Source organism: Lathamus discolor, chromosome Z (assembly GCF_037157495.1).
Source record: "Lathamus discolor isolate bLatDis1 chromosome Z, bLatDis1.hap1, whole genome shotgun sequence".
NCBI lineage: Eukaryota > Metazoa > Chordata > Aves > Psittaciformes > Psittacidae > Lathamus > Lathamus discolor.
The window spans coordinates 107315691-107335457 of NC_088909.1; the positions used below are offsets into that span (position 1 = coordinate 107315691).

The following is a 19767-nucleotide window of genomic DNA, read 5'->3' on the forward strand; positions in this document are numbered from 1 at the left end:
CTTTTGCCTTTAAAAAAACCCCAATCTGTGTGCCCAGCAACTTGCAAAACTTTCATGTGTTCAGAGAAGCAGTGTGGAAATAATGCAGTATTTTGTGTTCATTTGGGTTTTCTCTTCTGGTTTCTTTCTTTTCTGCAACTACCTCTACGTTTTTCCTTGATCTTCTGCCTGTGTTATATAAAAACAGAAGTGATTTGGAAAGTTAATGAAAACTAAAGACCAGCAGCACAGTTGTCATACACTGAAGAATCTGGGTTTTATTTCTCCAGCCCAGTTCCAGGAGCAGAGGATCTCACTTTGCCTTCTCTGGCTTGAGATTTCTCAGAGGCAAACTCCTTGCTGGAGCGTGGTGCCTCCTTGCCAGGGGAGCAGCACCTGACCTGATCTTTCTGAGCAGGTTAAATAAACAGGACTGTGTTTGGGTTAATTGTCACTGGTTCTCCATTACTGATCTATCTGGGAGTCTGGCCAAGGAGCAGATGCTAGAGACAGCATCATCACCTCCCTCCTTGTCCTCATTGTGTCTGGCTTTATCTTTCTTCTTTTGCCCCCCCTCCTTTCTCTCTGTCGCTCTCTTTATTTTTTCTTCTTTTTTTTTCCCTATTTTTTCTTTTTTTCCCTTTGGCTGAGCAAATAGGCCAGATGGCAGTGAGGGGAGCAGACAACAAGTGAGCCATGGCATATGGGCAGCCTGTCTAATTTTGACTCCTGTTGGGAAGTAGCTTGCAGGGAGATAAGTTACAAAAGCAGAAAAGGATGAAGAGTATGTGTTGGAGGGGAAGGGCAAGAGGAAGGGAGACCTTTCTGGGGATGGAGCAGCCCATATAAGAGAGTTAGGGTGTGCAGGGGACCGAAGCCCTGGCTGCATTCCTAACACAAAACAGTAAATTAGCTGTTTCCGTGACAGTTTGTGCAGGAAGTCTTGCCAGCTGCACACGGGGAGGAAAGATGGAGATGTCTGTCCTAGAACAAGGAGGAGGACGACATGCCTCCGATTTCCATCTTGTCCACCCTCCCCTAGGCAAGCTCCAGCCAGTCTTAGAAGCTGGGATGAGGAGGTGTTTGCCCAGCTGCAGACGAGGAATCATGCTGCCCTAGATTTTTATCTGTGCATGTGACTGTGTATATTTTGCTCATACTTTTCTATAGGTGTCAATGGGAGATCATTCACTGTAGACTTCTTTGATTAAGAAGGCATGACTTTTTAAACTTTGTTACAAAACTAAGCAAAAAATTGACACAAAATGAAAGGCTGTGTAGCAGTAGTGTAGTTTACGATTAGTCCCGTTTCCTTTTGGCATTCATTTTTCTCTCTTATGTTTTGCTTTTTGGATTCAGTATGTTAGCTGTCAACTTCTTGCTGTTCATTCACATCATTCATGCATTTTGGATTTTGCTGACTGAGACCAGAAAGGGTCTTGCCTTGAATGTGCCCTATTGATTTAAGAACAAAATTAAAGTTAATCACACTAAATTATATATAAGTGAGGATTCCTGGCATCATTTTGATGAACTGGGACTTTGGGATGCAGTGAGAAGGAGTAGGTGTACTTTTCTTAGTTTTTATAAGTGTGTTTATTTTGCATCAGAACTTTAACAAAATGTAGTTAAAAGTGTGTAAACAATTTAGGAACTTGAGAAGTTTTATTCCCACTGATGCTCAAAGAGATTTGGGGTTCCTTGGTTCTGGCTGTCACCTCCTTCACCCAAGAGGCATTTTTAAAAATCTCTCTTTTTGGCCAACAATACCCAAATATTTTCCTACTTGCTCCTTTTTGGTGGGATAAACATGAAATTGCAACACAATCATCACCCATGTGGACCATTCGGAGCGCCGTGAATATATTCAGAACCCTGATTGGCTAAGTGGGGCTCTGGCTTGACATGCCTGTGGTTGGGATTCAGCTGAGCTCCATGCTTGTGTTTGTCAGGATGGGAAAACTGTGCAAACCAATTAGCTCTGGAAATCTCTAGCCCTGTTGGCAGGATGCAGATCCTGACCTGCAGTTGTGCTGTATGATTGCACAAAGAACTTTTTATATGACATTAATTCTTCAGAGAAGTTTTTCTTCACCAGAAAGTCTATGGAGAAGTGATTATGCATCACTGGCTTGATGGAGCAGAATTTTAACTTCCAGCTCAGGCATTTCTTCACTGATTAGTTTTAACATGAAATGGAAACACAGGCTTGTGATTTATTGGTGAAATATTTAAGATAGATTATTAAATTATTCAAATAGCAGAGTTTAAAGCAGGCAAGCAAGCAAAAAAAAAACAAAACAAAACAAAAAAAAACCCGAGGCAACAGTTTTTCTGAATTTGAAAACGTACTTTTGGTATCAATGGATATCCTAAGCAGTAAATGCTACATCACTGTGAAGTTAAATTTATTTTAAAATAAAGGTTTTAAACCTTATTATTCTCCTGATAAACTTAACCTTGAATCTTGCTCTGTCTGATGCCTGCAGACTCTCTTTTGTCTGCAGTGCTAGGTATTGTTGCAGCCCACTATCATTTCCTGCCTCTCATCTATCACATACTTGGGCACTCACCCAGCCTAGCTGTAGCTTTCCTCTTCCTACAAATGCTAATTGAGAAGCTTTTTGCTCTGCTGATGATAAACCAGGTGGAAACTTCTCCTGTCATCTTGCCTGGGGTTCATTTATCACCTTATCTTGTCTTTCATATAGAGTTGATCTTCCATTCTATCTTGTGCTGGAGAAAAATCTTGTTGAATCTGCTATACTTGTCTTTGCCCAGTTGCCCTCTGGCATCTGTACAACATTATCACTAGGTAAAAATAGAGTTGTCTTCTCAGAGGAGGAGGTAGGGATCATGCTCATGGTCTCTAAGGACTCCAGAGTCGTGGCAACAATAGTGTAGTATAATGAAATAAAGGGTGAATAGCAGAAAAACTTTTCATGGAGCTTTAACCTAAATTTCCCCAACTTTTGTGAATAAAATATGCTGGAATTGCTGCATCCGAAGGAACATTTATTGTTTTCACTCTCTGTGAACCTAAGTTTCTCCGAATTTGAAAGAGGTCACTAGCTCCCACAGGCATGTCTGTTCTGAATGTATGAAAGGCAAAAGTGATTGGACTTTGACACATCTTCAGTGAAAATGCGTGGAAACTGCATCAGAATCTGCAGACAGCTTTGGAAAAACCAGCCTTTTCACTTCATCTACTCCCATTTCAGCACAAAAAGGAAGAGTTTTTCATGTCTGACCTCCTCTAGCAAGCACTCCATATTGGGCTGTGCAGCTGAGGAGGTGAAAACTTGCAAGGTCTGACTCTTTCAAACATGTGGCAGCTGAAAAGAGGATAATTAGGACAGGCAAATCCAAACAGTACTCTTGCAAATGGTATTTATCTTTTGTGTGTGTGTGTGTCTATATTCTACTTCTCCACCTGCCTTCAAAGGGAAGTTGATGAAAAGGATTTTCTTGGCCTTTTTGTTGCTGTAGGGGAAAGGGTGCCGTTTGTGTGTGGTGCTGCAAGACAGATGCTGCAGGTGAAACTACCCCAGAAGGGACAATCCTACCCGGAGGGGGCTGCTCCTGGAACTGAAGAACTTCATTTTCTATTTCTCCTCTTTGTTGGTTTGTTGTGCCATGGACCAGGTCCTTTATGACACACAGGAGCAGGCAAAGGTTTATGGAGCAATCAGCTCCACCAGCAGCAGCAGCAATTGCAGAATGCTTCATGCTTTTGTAATAGATTGTGTATGTGTGTGAGCTGAGAGTATGGCCAGGAGGGAAGGGGCTGTGAAACATGGGGCTTTTTTTTTTATTATTATTTTTTTTTCCTTGTAAAGAGCCTGTCTGAATTCCTTTATGCTTTTCAAGCTCAGGGATGAGAGATAGCGTGTGTATGTGTGAGAACGTGTGCGCGTCTCTGCCCATACAGTTGCATAAGTGGGAAAAAACCCCATTTGCAGTTCACACAGGAGGAATTTCTGATGGAGACAACAGTGCTAAGCAGAAAGGCACATCCTGATCTCTAGCAAGCGAGGGGCACGCTTGCGCGCACACACACACACACATACTCTCCGAGCCCTCTGCATAATACGTGCAAAGCACTGCCCTTTAATGAACGTAACCTATGGTGGCTGGGATGCAGCCGGCCAGACCTCGCCATTAATAAACTGGGAACATTCTTCTCCTTTTTAGTCCCTTTCAATGCCAGCCCTGTGGTTTGATCTCCCTTGAATGCTGCTCCCCCTCATTTGGGGCTCCAATTCTGAGAAGATTTGGCGCATTGTTTGAGGTCGCAGGATGTCGGATTGATTTCGAAGCTTTTGTATTGACTCCGGGCTCCTGAATGAAGCTGTCATGTGTGTCTGTGGTTGGCTAGCAGGCTGTCCGGCTGCAAGCTGTGCCTTCCTTTGTTGTTTAGGCCTCATTGAGCTGAGGGAAGAGGCTCATTTCAGGGTGATTTACCACCACCCAGACACCAGCTGTCTGTTGTACTGCCGCTTGCCTCCACCTTGGATTCAGTTCTAGTTTGCCTTTATTTCCCCCCTTTTCCTCTCCCACTACAGTGGTAGACTGTAGGCACTTGGGCACCAGTTCTTTAAGACACGTAGATCACCCTGACAGAACAGCTAAAACCCATAAACGCTGAATAAGAGCAGCCCTGCGGAGAAGGGACTTCTGGGTGTTGATCAATGAGAAAATGAACATGAGCTGGCAACGTGCGCTCACAGCCCAGAAAGCCAACTGTATCGTGCATCAAAAGGAGCGTGACCAGGAGGTTGAAGGAGGTGATCCTGCCCCTCTGCTCCGCTCTCATGAGACCTCACCTGGAGTATTGTGTGCAGTTCTGGTGTCCTGAACATAAAAAGGACATGGAACTGTTGGAACAAGTCCAGAGGAGGGCCGCAAGGATGATCAGGGGACTGGAGCACCTCCCATATGAAGACAGGCTGAGAAAGTTGGGGCTCTTCAGCCTGGAGAAGAGAAGGCTGCGTGGAAACCTCATAGCAGCCTTCCAGTATCTGAAGGGGGCTGGACTATTCATTAGGGACTGTAGTGACAGGACAAGGGGTAATGGGTTCAAACTTAACTAGGGGAAGTTCAGATTGGATATAAGGAAGAAGTTCTTTACTGTGAGGTTGGTGAGGCACTGGAATGGGTTGCTCAAGGAGGTTGTGAATGCTCCATCCCTGTCAGTGTTCAAGGCCAGGCTGGACAGAGCCTTGGGTGAGATGGTTTAGTGTGAGATGGCCCTGCCCATGGCAGGGGGTTTGGAACTAGATGATCCTAAGGTCGTTTCCAACCCTAACTATTCTATGCTTCTGTGATTATAAGCTATTCTTCCCAATATCATTTAGGCACCCATGAGACTTCTTTTAGGGTTCACTGTTGCAGTGCTATACGCATGTTTTCTTCTTGGCGATAAGCTGAAGTACTGCCCTAGGGAAAAAAATCCCACATAAACCCACCATGTTCTTCTTGGCATGTTACTAAGTAGCCCATAGTGAAAAACAGTAATGATTTTAGTTAAAAATAACTCTTAAGCACAGTGGCAGGACAGCGGCCTGCCTTGTGCAGGATGTTGGGGATGTGGCTGCAAATGTGCTCTCCAATCTTTGAAATGTTAGGGTATATGGGTGGATGGAGAAGGAGTTAGAGAAGGATGGCATTGCCTCCCTGCACTGTTGTCACTTCCTTAGGAGGCACAGTCTCTGTGTTTATGAGGGTATCATGCTGGAGAGCTGTTTTGGTGGCATAAGACAGGAGAGGAAGAAGAGGAAAGAGGTTGCAAAGGGCTGCTCAGCTCAGCTTCACAAAGCTCTTTCAGGAAGAGCTCTGTGAAGAGCCAGGCTGCTTCAGCAGCTGCACTGCTGATAAAAGCCGTGGAAAGGCCATGCTGGAAGATGTGTGCTTTTCCCCAGGTTGTCATGGGCCAAGGCTCAGCTATGCTTTCTGCACCTCATATTTTCATCTGTTGGTGGGAGATACTTTGTGGGTATTGCAAGGCAGGAGAGATGGAAGAACTAAAAGCCACAGCCAGGGCTGGCCAATGAGACTTTCCAGGGGCCAAGTGGAGATGTGTTGTGCCAGCTCCTTGAGGGTGAGACCAGTATTTTCAGTGGCTGTTGCTCAAAACTGGAACCTAGCAGGTCAGAGCCCTGCTGAAACTGCAAGTGGATGCAAGGTGCATGGCTCTGTGCCCACCTCTCCAGCTGATGTTCCCAGCCACAGCCTTCGGAAAGTGAGAGGAAGACGGGATCCTCTGGTGAATCCCAGCAAGCTCCTCTCGAGCACAGAGCCTGGCAGCTCCACAGAGGCCTGACGGTGCCATGTGCGTCATGGCTGACTCCTTTAAGCAGGGCTGGCAGCTCCGTCTGGGACTTCTCTGGGCAGCCCAGCAGTGCTGGGGCTCTCTGCAGCCTCCAATTTGTGTGTGCCCCTGGCGTCCCCCTGGAGCTGCTGGTGTGAAGCTAGTTGAGGCTGGCCCTCATTTGACTTCTGGGTAACGCAGTTTGGTGTTTCTCATCCACAGGCTGTGAAAACTGGCAAGTGATCAGCTCCCGTCACCCATGCAGCTGAGATAATTAAGCCTGTTACTATTTTTATTTTTCTTCTTTTTTATGCAAGCTTTGGTCAACTTCTGGAGCCCGTGGTGCAAGGAGGAGGGTAAGGCCACTGAGACTCCCTGTAAGTGGTGGGAAAATGGAACATATGTGCTTTCCTCTTCAGTGCTCACTAAGATGCCTTCTTGCTCTTTGCGTTTGGGAAGGGGAATGTGTGATGATGGGTGGGAGCCAGCAGAATGCAAAGCGAACCCCTCCATTGAAAATCCCTGTGCATAGCTGCTTCTAAACTAGAGCATTGTATTGAGAGCAGGCAGCAGATCATTTAGTAGCAATACATCTATGAGCTCTGAAGATCACTGTACTTCTAAATCCTTTCATTAAAATGCCACAAAACATGGAATTGTGCTCTGTAAATTAAGACCAAACACCTAAAGTACGCAGTGATATGAAGCTCCTCTCTTTGCAGTGTTCTGCTATCCCTCCTCTGTAAGCATCAAGCACTGCTGGATGGAGGAGGGACAGATGTATTAGGAGGCAATAACTACAGCAAAGTAGATTGAGCGAGGTGTTTTAATTTCTTATCAAACTCCTTGGGCACTAGAAACTGTAAAATAACATGCAGATAAACAAACAAAAACTCACTGACCCTTAGCACCCTGGAGGGCTCTGTTTCAGACTGCTGAATAAAAGCTGAAGTTGCATATGCATGTTTAATGTAACACAAGGCGTGTGCTGCAGAAAAGCGTGCTTTCTTCTAATCTGGTTCCAGACAAGCATCCAAACAGAAGCCCCTTTCCCTATCCCCACTGAACTGCTTGGTGTATGCAAGGAAACCCCTGAATGACAAGGCCTCCATCTGCTCTTGAACGGAGTTGCGACTGGCTGCAAATGTTGTCCATATGCTTTTTTTGCCTTGCCTTTCAACTTAGCTGCCTAATGTTAGACACCTATCCCTAAATTAAGCCTCTGCTCATAATAAACTTTCCTAAAAAAGGGTGGAGGTAGTAACTAATTCAAGCAATGAGTATTAGTAGAGGTGCATCTGCAGATGGAAAAGGATGTGGGGGGCTATTCATCCAGTGCATTGCTTTCACTTGCTTTTTCAGGAAACGGAAAAGCCCCTGCATTCGTGTCTTGTCAGGGAAAAATTTAAAATTACCAAGTTTTGGGTTCATATTCCCCTCTGTTCTTGATTTCCCAGGTGGTTATAGGCAGGATATTGCCATTTTTTTCTGCTGGTGATATTTCCAGCCAGACAAGAGAACATGGCCATGGTTTGCCATGACCTCAAGTTGCATGACAGAATATCATAAGGCAGAGAAGGGCTTTAAAATGGTAGTTTTACTTTGGTTTGTGGTGTAAAAAGGGCTGGAGTATCTTTTTCAACAGAAGGACTTTACAGTGAATACTGGGACAATTTGACCATCAGTAAGTCATGCATGGAAACACTTTCCTAAACACAGGTGTATGTTGTTGCTATAGGTACCATAAGGTATCTCAGCTGTCCAACAGCTGCCTGTTAGGAAATGTGTGTGTCTTTCTAAGCTCCTTTTGTATCTCTAATTTGTTTCATGTCCTATATTGTGTCTAGCTAAAGTCTTCTTTTTTTAGGCAGACAAGTATCTCCCCGTGCCTCAATTTCATATCTCTACCATAATAATTTAACACTATTGCCTTAAATTTTACTTTAATTGCTTCTTTTTGGGAAATGTTTTTTTGGGTTTAAGAGATTACAGACTAAGACTGCAGTAATGGGGCAAGAGCAAAGTACCTTTGGTAGATGGGAGTCACAGGTAGAGGATACCAGTTGGAAGTAGTCCTCTGAAAACCTTGAAGTTTGACAGGCTACAGTCAGCAGCCCACTGAGAGTTTTGGTTAGGCATCAGGTGTAGGCACAGACTTTTCAGTATCTTTTTCTACTCGGGATTTCTTTCGAAAAGCAGAGAAAAGACAATTTTTGCACATTATCTGACCTTGCTGGGACTTGTAAGATGCTGGGGTCACGACATAAGAGACCTCACCACACCTGGCAGGTTGCAGGCACTTCTGAGGTGACCAGAAGTTTATCTACCTCTTTGTAATTCCTGTCACCAAGGGTCATCTCTCCACTGTGCCCTGACATTGAGCAATAGCTGCAATCCCTTTTAATCCTGCCTTTTCCCTTCCTGATCATTTAGGGCAGAGCACTTCCACTTTGCGAAACTCATTAACTGCTTTAGTGTTAAGGTCTCCTTTTCTATATAAATTCATCCAGCTGAAATCTCATGACTCTTTGTGGGTGCATGCACGCAGATTCTCACTCTGTTGCCGAGCAGATGCTGAGAGCGTTTATTCTTCAGCTGTGAACAGCAAAAGCCTGAAAAAAGGCAATGTCTTTGTGTATGTCTATAGGAAAACAAGTAATTGTGATGGGTTTGTGGGGACTCATTTGGCTGTGCTACCGTTTGAGCTCAAGGGGCATTTTGACCAAACCTGGAATCCCAGCCCCTTTCTGCCATGGTGATTTATGAAGACGTCCAGGTCTGATATGCTCCAGAAAGGCTTTGTAGAAGAGCCAAAGCGACTCTCATAATCCCCAGGAAAAGAACCATATTAACTTAAAGGGCCTTGCTGCTAACAGTCAATCTGATGGGTTGTCAACCAAAAGAAGGTGTTTAGGCTCAGTTTTCCAAACTGTTGGTTGTAGGTAAAAGGAGAGTGAGGGGACCCTGTTTCTTCGTAATTTTCTGTTGGTCCTAGCATGTTATTGATGTTGCAGGGTCTGCACCAGCAGTGTTGGGTGAGGGTGGGCTATTGGATTCCTGGCAAAGAATTGTCAATGGTTATATGGACCTCATTATATGTAATCATGAGGGCAAGTTAACACCTGTAGACTTTATTTCACTAAATCTAGCTACATTAAAATCACACAAGCACCAGCTTTGGTGAGGGTGGGTAGAAATGCTGATAAATGAGCTTTATCTTAAGACACTCCTATTTGGTAATTGTAATCTCTAAGCATGATAGACTTGTTCCTGTTCATGTATGTGTATGAAGATATTTGATTAAAATGATGTTCCTTTTCAGCATTGCTTGTGTGTATTCTTACTGTGTTTTTCTACATGCCTTGCTTTCCTTCTGTCCCTGCTTACGTGACATCCTCGATGCTGTGATTACTGCGCTTTGGGGAAGTCTTCTTGACAGTTTGGAAGCTATGATGCTGTGGAAGAGTATCTCCCAACAACGCAGGATGAGTCCACAGGCTTCCATAATGCCCTTTCTTCCCCTGCTTCTGGTCAGAAATACAAGCCTCTTGTTCTTCAGTGGTTCAGATTGTGCTAATATTTTTCTTGCCTTATTTCTTATAGGGAAAAGTCATTGGAGATGCAAAACTGCTTATGAGTTGTGGCTGCAGAAAAGGGAAAAATGCTCAAGTGAAAGACTTGGATCAGGTCAGTTAATATGTACCTTAACTTGTGGAAATAAAAGAATGTGTTAACATCTGGTTGATTCGAACTGTGTTGTTCTATATCAGCATTCCTGGACACAAACAAGAGTCCTTGGCATGGCTGGCAATGGTACAGCATTAATGTTTTTGTATTTGTTACTTGTCAAGAAACCCTCAAGCAAGATCAGGATTCATTGCACAAGGAGCTGTTAATGCCCTAGCCTGACTTATTCCCGTCTGGTTTATTTATTCATGAATTCTGTTTCTTTATAAAAAAGCATCCCAGGCAATGACTTTCTTAAAGAATACTGCACTTCCTTGCTGGCTAAATGCATGGAAGCTTTGGTCTCACACTGTAGCTGCCTGGATGGGCAGTAATTACAGAGAAACAAGCCTTTTGCCGCATGACTTTGTTCTGCAGTGACACCATCACAAGAACATTCTTTATTGAGGTTCCTTATGATAGACATGTAAAAACTTTTTCACAAACCAATGGCCAGGATTCAATATTCATTACTTGGAATGAAGAGTCCTGTATTCTAAAATTGGTCAAATTGATGTCAGTGGGATCACTTGTAAGGTCTCGTAATTGCAAGCAAGGTGGACTGCACTCTGAACAACAGGCAGCTGGTGGCCTCTTCCTACCTCCCTCCTGCCATTCAGACCAGCCAAGTTTGTCCCTGTCAACGTTTTCAGTTATTATGGCCTTCTGGCTTGGTATCTAAAGAAAAGTTTAAATCCAGAGATCATTATCTCCAAAAATGAAACAAAAGTTCATTTGAGCAGAAACATTTTGTAAATATTGGTTCATCTAATGTAAAATGGGATAGTGAGAAGCAGTTGATTTCAATTATCAAATACCTTTGCTCTCAAATGTGCCTTGTGAACAACCTGCGACCATGTACAGGCGTGGAGCGGATTCAAACAATGTCCACAAAGCTCCAGGAATGCCTGATAATTTACTGATGGAAAAAGAGATGAATTGTCAGGAGGAAAAAATGTTTTTCATTTCCAACATGCATGTTCAACAACCCTAGCAAATAACAGTATCTCAGAGTCTCATTTTGTTAATCTGTTGCTATCTGTCCTTCGGTGGGTTCTGTTGTGAGGAATGTTGTTCATACTTATAAATGCTTTGTAATATTGATTCTTTCAGTAATGTTTTTTTTTCTTTAATTAGTATGTTCAAAATGACAAATTCACTATCAGCTATCCTATCAGTTCACCCTGGAGAAAAGGATTTGTATTACTTTTATTTAAAGAATAGCTTCCCATTCTCTCAAATACAAGCTTAATTTCCTCATGTTGATGTTCAAACACATCAGGAAAAAATAATTTAGAAATTGACACTTTCACAAATTTTAGTCTTTTGTATTTTGATGTACTCTGGTGGAATCACTCTTGATTTATAGCAGGACTAAAGAAATGCCAAACTGCTTGTAGTAGAGATTAATAATTACGTTGGAACATACTGATTGCAGAGAGGTTTTGCAAAAAACTATCTTTAACAAACCCTGAATGTGGGACCTAAAACTCATTGATTGCTATAGTTTAATTATAGGGTAGGTAACAGGTTTTGGAGTGAAAAAGCATCCCATTCTCTTTTATGTTTTCTGTCACAGTGATAAATTATTTTTTGTGTTTGGTTCCTTTCTGAAGTATAATTTTTGATATCTGTGGTGTGTTGACCATCTCAGTAAATCTTTTTTTGTAGTATCAGGCAAACTATGGGGGAAGCGCTTATTCCATAGGCTGTAAAGCTCATTTGTTGTGCCCCTGACGTGGTTTTGTCTGTATTTCGACAAGAGGTTGATGGGGAGGAAACTAGTATAGGAGGGTGGGTGGCAATGCGGAACATTTGTCTGTGAATGCAGGACCTCAGCTCAGCTTATAAATTATCCCCTGGGCCTTGTAGATAAACACAGACTTCTATGGTGACATCGGCTGGGAAAGGCAAACACTTTCCGACGACTGTAGGCTAATCCTTCAGGACACTAATTGCCAGAAAACCAAGGAAGCATTATTTTAGGAACAGCTTGTTTCACTTTGTGAAGGGGAAAAACACTGCACTGGATTTAATTTTATTTGCAGAGCTTTATCCCCTCATCCTGCACCATGTCTCAGATTTTAAAGATTTACCTTCATTGTTGTTGTTAGGGACTTTCTCTTTTTCTTCTTTTCTTGTCATCTTGCATTGCATTTTCCTGTGATGCCTCTGTAAAATTGTATGAAAATGCAACTTAGTTTTCATTTTCATGAATATACATGTGTGTGGGGTTTATACCATTGGCTGTTTAAAGTTTTGAGACTAACCAGCTACATTTTGGATGAATGTTTTTTTCTGAAAGGTGATGCTTTGCCAAGAATTTTAATTTTTTTCCATTATTTCAAGTCAATTTGGAAACTAGCAAAAAGTCCTAGACACACTGCCCCACCAGTGAAAATCCACAGCTGGACCAAGTCATGACCCCATTACTGAGGATTTAATTTACTGGCATTTCTCCAGTAAGCCTCTAGAAGAGAAAGCACCTTTACCTCTTTCACCTGAGATCTGCTCCCCTGAGCCTGGCATCCAAAGTCACCTATGTACATGGTATTCTTCATGGTACAAGTCACTGGAGTGTAAATCCTGGCGCCAGCCCTATTGGTGGCAGACATCCAAACAGTCTCACATGGGACTGAGATTTCACAACAGTCACAAGGAACCCAACCTTTATGTTGGATGTGCACCAGAGCAGGAGAGGGGCTGGTGGCCTGTGTTGTGTGGCCTCCCAGTCTAAATCAAACCCTATGTGATGAGGTGAAAGGTTAAGCAGTGTAATGTAAATCCACCTAAAGCTTTGAAAACCTGGAAGAGAATACAGGTGAAGAACTAGTGTCTCATCCTCCATGGATGTTCTTGATGAAGCTTTGGGGTGGTGAAGCAGGATGACTGCGAGGAGTCCCCAGAAAAGGCTACTTCTTGGCAGCAATCCCATCATGTCCTTGGTTGCCATTGGCATCATTTGCCAGATGTCTGTGTGCTTTGTGGGAACGAAATTCATCCATGCTCCAAAGCCCAGAGCCAGCTCTCTGCACCGCAAACATCCTACTGTAATTGTAAGGTTCCTATATGCTCTTCAGAGTGGTTATTAGTTTCCCAGTAATTTAGGCATCCCTATAAATTATTATACTGTTGCTTATTGTTTGAGGTGAATGTTGCATAAGGAGGGCAATCCTGGACTAGGATTTCCTTGTGCAAAGTCGTATATTAACATAAAGCAGGAAAGATGGTTCTTGGGTAGTAATTTAATTTGTGTACTTTCTGAGGAAAGAAAAATGTCATTTAAAAACAGGGGAAAAAATGTGCATTTGGACAATGTACATATTAGACCTATGCATAATGTTGAGAACCAGAAGTAGCCGAGTACTCCATATTTTGAGCACATGCAGCTCTGCCTTCTCAGGGTTTAGTTTTGTTTGTTTTCTGTTGCTTCTCCCAAACAGTAGGCAGCTCATGATTGTTTAACTGATCTTGTCCTTTGACTTTTTTTCATTTTCTCTTTGCTTAACTTTTCTGGCGGTTTGTGTGAGCTCGAGTGTTACTGGGAAGTGAGATCCTGCTGTCCTTCTACGTTTTTGTTTTTTGTTTTAATATGACAAATGTATGCCTTCTCTGGAAACAGTATCCATGCTGCAGAGTAATAATTTAGTGAATGGTGGATCCAGTTCATGTTGGCAAGGATCAGATTAATCATTATTAATCATGACCCCTCTGACAGTAACCTCATCCCTTGCCTAAGTGTTGCTCTTTATTAAGAAGTAATAGCTATTAAGGGATAGCTGGGCCACTGCTCTCATTGCACCAGCACAGGGCTCAGGACTTCTGGCAGGAGACAGAGGAACTCAGTTCAAAACTAAAAATAGACACGCATAGTTCACGTCCCAGAAATGAAATAGGCAGCTTCCCCTGTGGGCTTCTTCGGCCTCATCTGAGTGTCCTCTTTTCCCCCTGAGTCCTCCAAAGAGTTTGCCTCTTCCCAAAAGTTGAGTTCAGTGTTGGGGATGAAATAATCTCTCTGAAACTTTTTTATTTGTCTGCTTAATTTTCTTTTTTGTTTCCTTTTAGCTTAGTTAGATCCAAGTATAAGGATATATATAAGTATAATGAATGTGCATTCCTTGCAAGGATCAGGTTTTAAGGTCTATTCTGGTGGTTGTAGCAGGTGTTAACAACTGACAAGATGGCAGATGAGTTTAGCTGTCTGGGACTCCAGTTGCACCAAGTAGACCCCAAACCAACCACCTCTTTGAGTATTTCTGGATTTCTTGGAAAAAAACACTGTGTTGTTGAGGTAAGCATTTAGCACTGCACCTCATGTGCAAAGCTGTGAGGAGTCCAGCTTCACGCCCCAGGTTATTGGACAGGGGATTGCAGCTCTGTATGTATATATATGTACATATATATACTGCTAAGAGTAGACAGTAGTTTAATTAATAAATTCAAAATTATTCTGTTTTTCCTAGCAGTACAGGTTCTTTTTAAGAAGGTGAGGCAGTGCTATCAATGGATGTCATCATTATTTCAGCAAAAGCACAATTACGTTAAGTACCGGATTGCAGCAGTTCTCCCCAGCCCCCATCTCACTCCCCCACCCCCCCGCAAATCCACCTTAACTACTTTTTAAAATGTTTTCATTGTCTGTATGGAAATCAAGGAAAAGAAATCTTTGGAAGAGAGCAAAGGAAAGAAAACCGTCTTTTGTCTCCATCTAGCTCTTCAGTACCTTGAAGACAGCAGCTGAAATTTGGAGGAAACCTGCCACACTCTTTTGATCTCTGCCAAAGCTGTTGTGGGAGTAACACTGTTTAATGGTTGAAGGAATTTATTGAAGAATAAAAGTACCAGCAAAGACAAAGGGAGCAGTACAAATTATCTGGTAAACCGCTGTCAAATTTTATGTGCTCAGGGCTACTGGTAATTTCCCGTCTTAAAAAATAGAGGGGGAGTTTGGAGGGAAGGGAAGGAGTTTGGAGGAGAGGGAAGGAGGGTGAAAAGTATATAAATAAACCATCCTCTTTAAATAGCTAACTGGCCTGGCCTGAACTGTGTCGGTGCTAAGTTCTTTTGGCAGCCAGCACTGTAATATCTGTTGAGGGTGTAGTAGGGAGCTGAGACTGGGTTTCAGAGAATCTGCCTTAGCTTCACTGGCTCTCCCTTGCATTCTTCCACTTGTCAGCAAGAAATGCACTGAAGCACAAAATGAGGGAGTGCAAAGGCTCCCGCACTCCGTCTGAGAGAGTCTGGCTCTCACCCCCACGGTTAATGTTTCGCTCTGCTAAAAGAAATAACAGTAATAAAAATAAACTGAAGTGTTGAGTAACTTGGAAGTATGTGGGTGGAAGAAAGCAGGAGGAGAGAACTGGGGGAGTGAAGGTATGCTGTCCACCGTCTCCTGCTCTGAGTTTATGGCAGAATTTGAATCTCTGCTGGAAAATATAATTGGATTCTATACAGGTTGTAAAAGCTAGAAGAACAAATAAAGTACAAAAAGAGAGGATGTTAAATGTCCAAGGTGCCTGGGCAGTAAAACATCCTTAAAAATATCTTGTTCGTTGAATAAAGCAGGCTAGGTGATCATACAAGGAACATGGGAAGATAGAAATCTGTCCTAGATCATCCAGTCATTTGAGATGCATATAGCACCACTGATAAAAACATCCCTTTTAGCGCTGGTACCTATTAAAAGCAAACGCTGTGGTTCTGCCATTACTCTTGTGCCATCAATTTTACTTTCCGAAATACTCACTTGTGTAATACATCTGCATCTTGTTCCTGCTGCCGGTTCTGAGTGTTTTTTACCCCATGATATGAGTGTTGGCCTCAGCAAGGCGAACCACCTTTCATTTGCCATTCACCCACCACAATTTTGTTGCTGCTGGTAGCGCTGTAGGGGAAAAAAAATGTTCTACATCTCAGAAAACTTTATTTATTTATTTATTTTTTAACCTGGAAATCTCTTCCTCTCAATGGAATCTGGTTGAGGACAAGAGGTATTCGAATGAGAAACTCACTAGCTGCCTTTTCCCTGGACCTCCCAGTTTCATACAGCAGTTGTGCTTTGGTAATTGCTGAATCTAGTGCTAAGCATCTGTATTCCTGGTGGCTGGGAAAGTTTTTTGGTTTCATTCATCTGTTGTGTAGGATTGAAGCAGCTGTGAAATAGAAGTTGGGTGGGTAAGTGCCCATTCTTGGGATTTATGTAAGTTTTAGAGGCATAGTGTTATGAAAGAAACTTCCTAAATGTAAGCTTCCAAACAAAAGAGGTTGAGGTTATGGGTGTCTTTTGCAAGTTCAGCTGTAATAGGTTTGTGTTGCAGTGGGTTACACCTCCCTTCATACAATGCCATTGGTAAGCTGACATTTCTAACGACCTTTTGTAATCACCTATTTCCTTTTCTCACTCATTTTATGAATAGTCTCCTACTCACTTCAAGAGTTTCCCACCTTGTATACTCCTCTTGCAGTTCATATTAACTTCCAAATGGGTTGGGCTTCCTGTAAAGTGAAGCACAGTGTGGACTGAAGTTCAATAGAGCCTTTCCTTTCTGCAGGAAAGGAGGGGGGAAACAAGCAGAAAAAAAAAAATCCTTTTTTTTTAAAGGAAAGGCTTCAGAAATGGCAGTCAGCATATTGCCTTTTTTTTTTTTCCCCTCTCTTTTGAGCCAGTTCTAAATGCGTGCTTTAACAAAGTGCCCTGCCCCTGTTCGAGATGTAAAACTTAGGGCTCTGACCTCTTCAAATGACTGATGATCCCATGGCACTTTCCCTCCTGAGTTGGAGCATGCAAGTCCTGGTGACGATGTTTTGTCCAGGCTTTCATTCAGGATACGTATTCTGCCAACTGGACTTGACCCTGTGCCTTCAGTGGGGTGCATTATTCTTCGCTTTCTGCCCTAAATTGATGTGTATGTGTATTGCCACCTTGCATTGATGGGTCCTTTGTTCCACTTTGAGGCAGGTTCATTTTGGTGGTGGATAAAGGGAAGCTGGGCAGTTTTGAAAAGCAATTTGAGAGCCCACTGAATGGAAAGTGCTTCACATGTGAAAAAATTAGTGTTGGCAATTGTCATCGTCAGCCTCAAATCCTGATTTTGAAAGGGTCATTTATACTCCTCAAAGGCAAACAAGCAAAGAGAACTAAAGCAGACGAAGAAAATGCTGTCTCATGTCATTTCAGGCTCTGCAGTCCCAGGGAGCACTAGTAACTATTTTGTTGTTTTCACTGATATGTCTACACAGGCAAAGAGAGAAAGAACTGGAAGAGAGAAGCTGCACTGCTCAGCTGCTCCAAGCAGTCTCAGGCCCTCCATGTTACCAGCTTACCTGCTGTGACAAAACTCAACCAGGGCAGGGAAAACATGTAGATGAATAAGAAAAAGGCATAGCTGAAGATTTGGACTTGTCCATTTGGTTGTAAGGACCATCTTGCCCCATCACTCTCTGGCATTCTGGCTGCATTTTCTTTCTTTCCCACTCTGTTGTTCTCATTTTTCTTTAGCAGATGCCAATGTGTGAAGACACAATGGCAGGGTCAGTATCAGTCAGCCACCTTTTTGATGACAGGTGCCACATGAATACAGATCTTATCTACTCTGAGATTCATGCAAACTGAACGGCCTGCTTGGAACTGCTGAGAGCTGTGAGGTGCAAGGAAAGTGCGAAGGCTTTGTGGAGGGTGGCAGATGGAGAGAAGGACTCGCTCATTGGTTGGAGTGTTGTGCTTGCAACTCTGTGGAGCACTTCACACTTATCTCTGCATGGGTGCAAAATGCTGTCCAAGCAGAATGGTGGTAGTTTGCACCCTCCTTCTACTCACATTGTACCAAAGTCATTGTCAGGACAAGATGAAATTCAGGTCTTAAACCTCAGCAGGTCATCTGTATAGAATTGTACCTGATATGGTTGTTCTGGATTCAGCAAATACTCAGTCATGACATTAGTTATTGATTGAAAATTCATTCAGTTGAATTTCCCAGCAGCTCAGACCATGACTCTTCTTGATTTTCTTGTAGGAGTCTTTTCTGCTGTTGAGTTCACCATGCTGATAAGAATATTTTTGTGTTACTCCATCTATATCGTCTTTTGTTCCTTATACCCTTTCACTCTTGTGATTTAAGTGCAGTCAGGAACTCAGACCCATGCAACCTGCTTGCTCACTCTCCCACCTTCCTCCCCACTCCCCACATCCCGGAGGGATGGGGAGGAGAATCCAAAGAATATAACTCCTATGGGTTGAGGTAAGAACAGTCCAGTAACTAAGGTATAACACAAACCACTACTGCTACCACCACTAATAATAATGATAAGGGAAATAACAAGGGAAGAGAATAGAACTGCTCACCACTCGCTGATACCCAGCCCGACCAAGCAGTGAAATAGCCCTTCTGGGTAACTCTCGGTTTACATCCTGGGCATGACATGCTGTGGTATGGAATACCTGTTTGGCTAGTTTGGGTCAGGTGCCTTGTCTGTGCTTCCTCCCGACTTCCCCTCCTCCCTGGCAGAGCATGAGAGTCAGAAAGTCCTTGGTCAGACTAAACATTTGAGCAGTAACTAAAAACATTGCTGTTATCAGAACTGTTCCCAGGCCAAAAGTCAAAACCACAGCACTGCACCAGCTACTAAGAAGGGGGAAAAATGGCTGCTACTGCTGAACCCAGGACAACTCTCTGTTATGCCCCATTTTTTGAGTTTCTTGTTTGTGCGTACAAGTCTGATTTGGTGAAAGACAGTAGCAACCTCAGATACCTGTGTACCTTGAGTTTAAAGTTTCCTCACATACGTCAAAATCAATTTTTAAAACATCACCTCCCGGAAAAAAACACTCTGAAAGCTCTGTCAAATAAAAATGCAACCAAAGTGGTCTTTGTAGAAGAGAAAAAAAAAATCCCTTGTGCAGTGGAGAGATCATTCAAGCTATAGTTTGAAAGTCTTTATAGAAAGTGGAGGAAGAAATAGTTCAGTGTCTATGGAGTCAGCTCACCCTTCAGAAACGCTGGTTCAGTACCTCAGTCTGCCACAGGTTTCATACACAACCAGACATGTGATTTAATTCCCACAAGACCTCTGCTCTCTTTGTAAAGCAGTGAAAGCAGCATGGATGTCCTTCATCTTAAAGACTGGGGAGTATTTGGATATTAGAGAGGTGCAGGCCTTGCCTGAGGTAGGTTAATACAGGCTTGAAATGTAGCATGGATCCTACTAGCATCCTGAAAGAGGGTTGTTTTATTCTTTTTTTTTTTTCGTTGTATCATGAAAAGAAGCAGACAAACATCTGAAGTAGGAAAAAAATAAAAGAAAAAGCCATATGATTCCCTGTAGGACTAAATCCCCTCTGCAACAGTTCAGCCTGGAGAATATATTCACAGCTGGGTTATAAACCCTCAAAACCAGACAACATAACCTTAACTAACACAACATTACTAAGGCACTTCTGTAATGGGATCATTCTGCTATGGCTCATGGGCACATTTTAAGTGTCATCAATTTAGTCTACAACTGGAGGCTGTTAAGTGCAAAACCATTTTAGCAACTGCATCTTACAGGCAGGAATGATTGAATATTAATGGCTTTTCTCTTGTTGAGAAAAAATACACTGAGGAAAATTAAAAGCCACAGGAAACTTCACTGTCCTTCACATCAGGTAGTGAAGTTTGTTTATGGAGGGCAGGAGGATCAGTTTAGCAGCTGACTATTAGTGCAGGCGGCTGGGAAATTGGCTCTTATTCTCCAACACTGATCTGTTCTACAAA

The 19767-nt window shown here is 42.8% G+C and overlaps 1 protein-coding gene across 3 annotated transcripts in view; it reads left to right on the forward strand.

The window, feature by feature from the left end:
- SETBP1 (SET binding protein 1) overlaps positions 1–19767 on the forward strand; it is a 273582-nt gene that overhangs the window by 41084 nt on the left and 212731 nt on the right. For all 3 annotated transcript variants that reach the window (XM_065661718.1, XM_065661720.1, XM_065661719.1), the window contains exon 3: positions 9893–9976. In XM_065661718.1, the coding sequence (XP_065517790.1) occupies positions 9893–9976 (84 nt within the window). The remainder of the gene's footprint in view (positions 1–9892; positions 9977–19767) is intronic.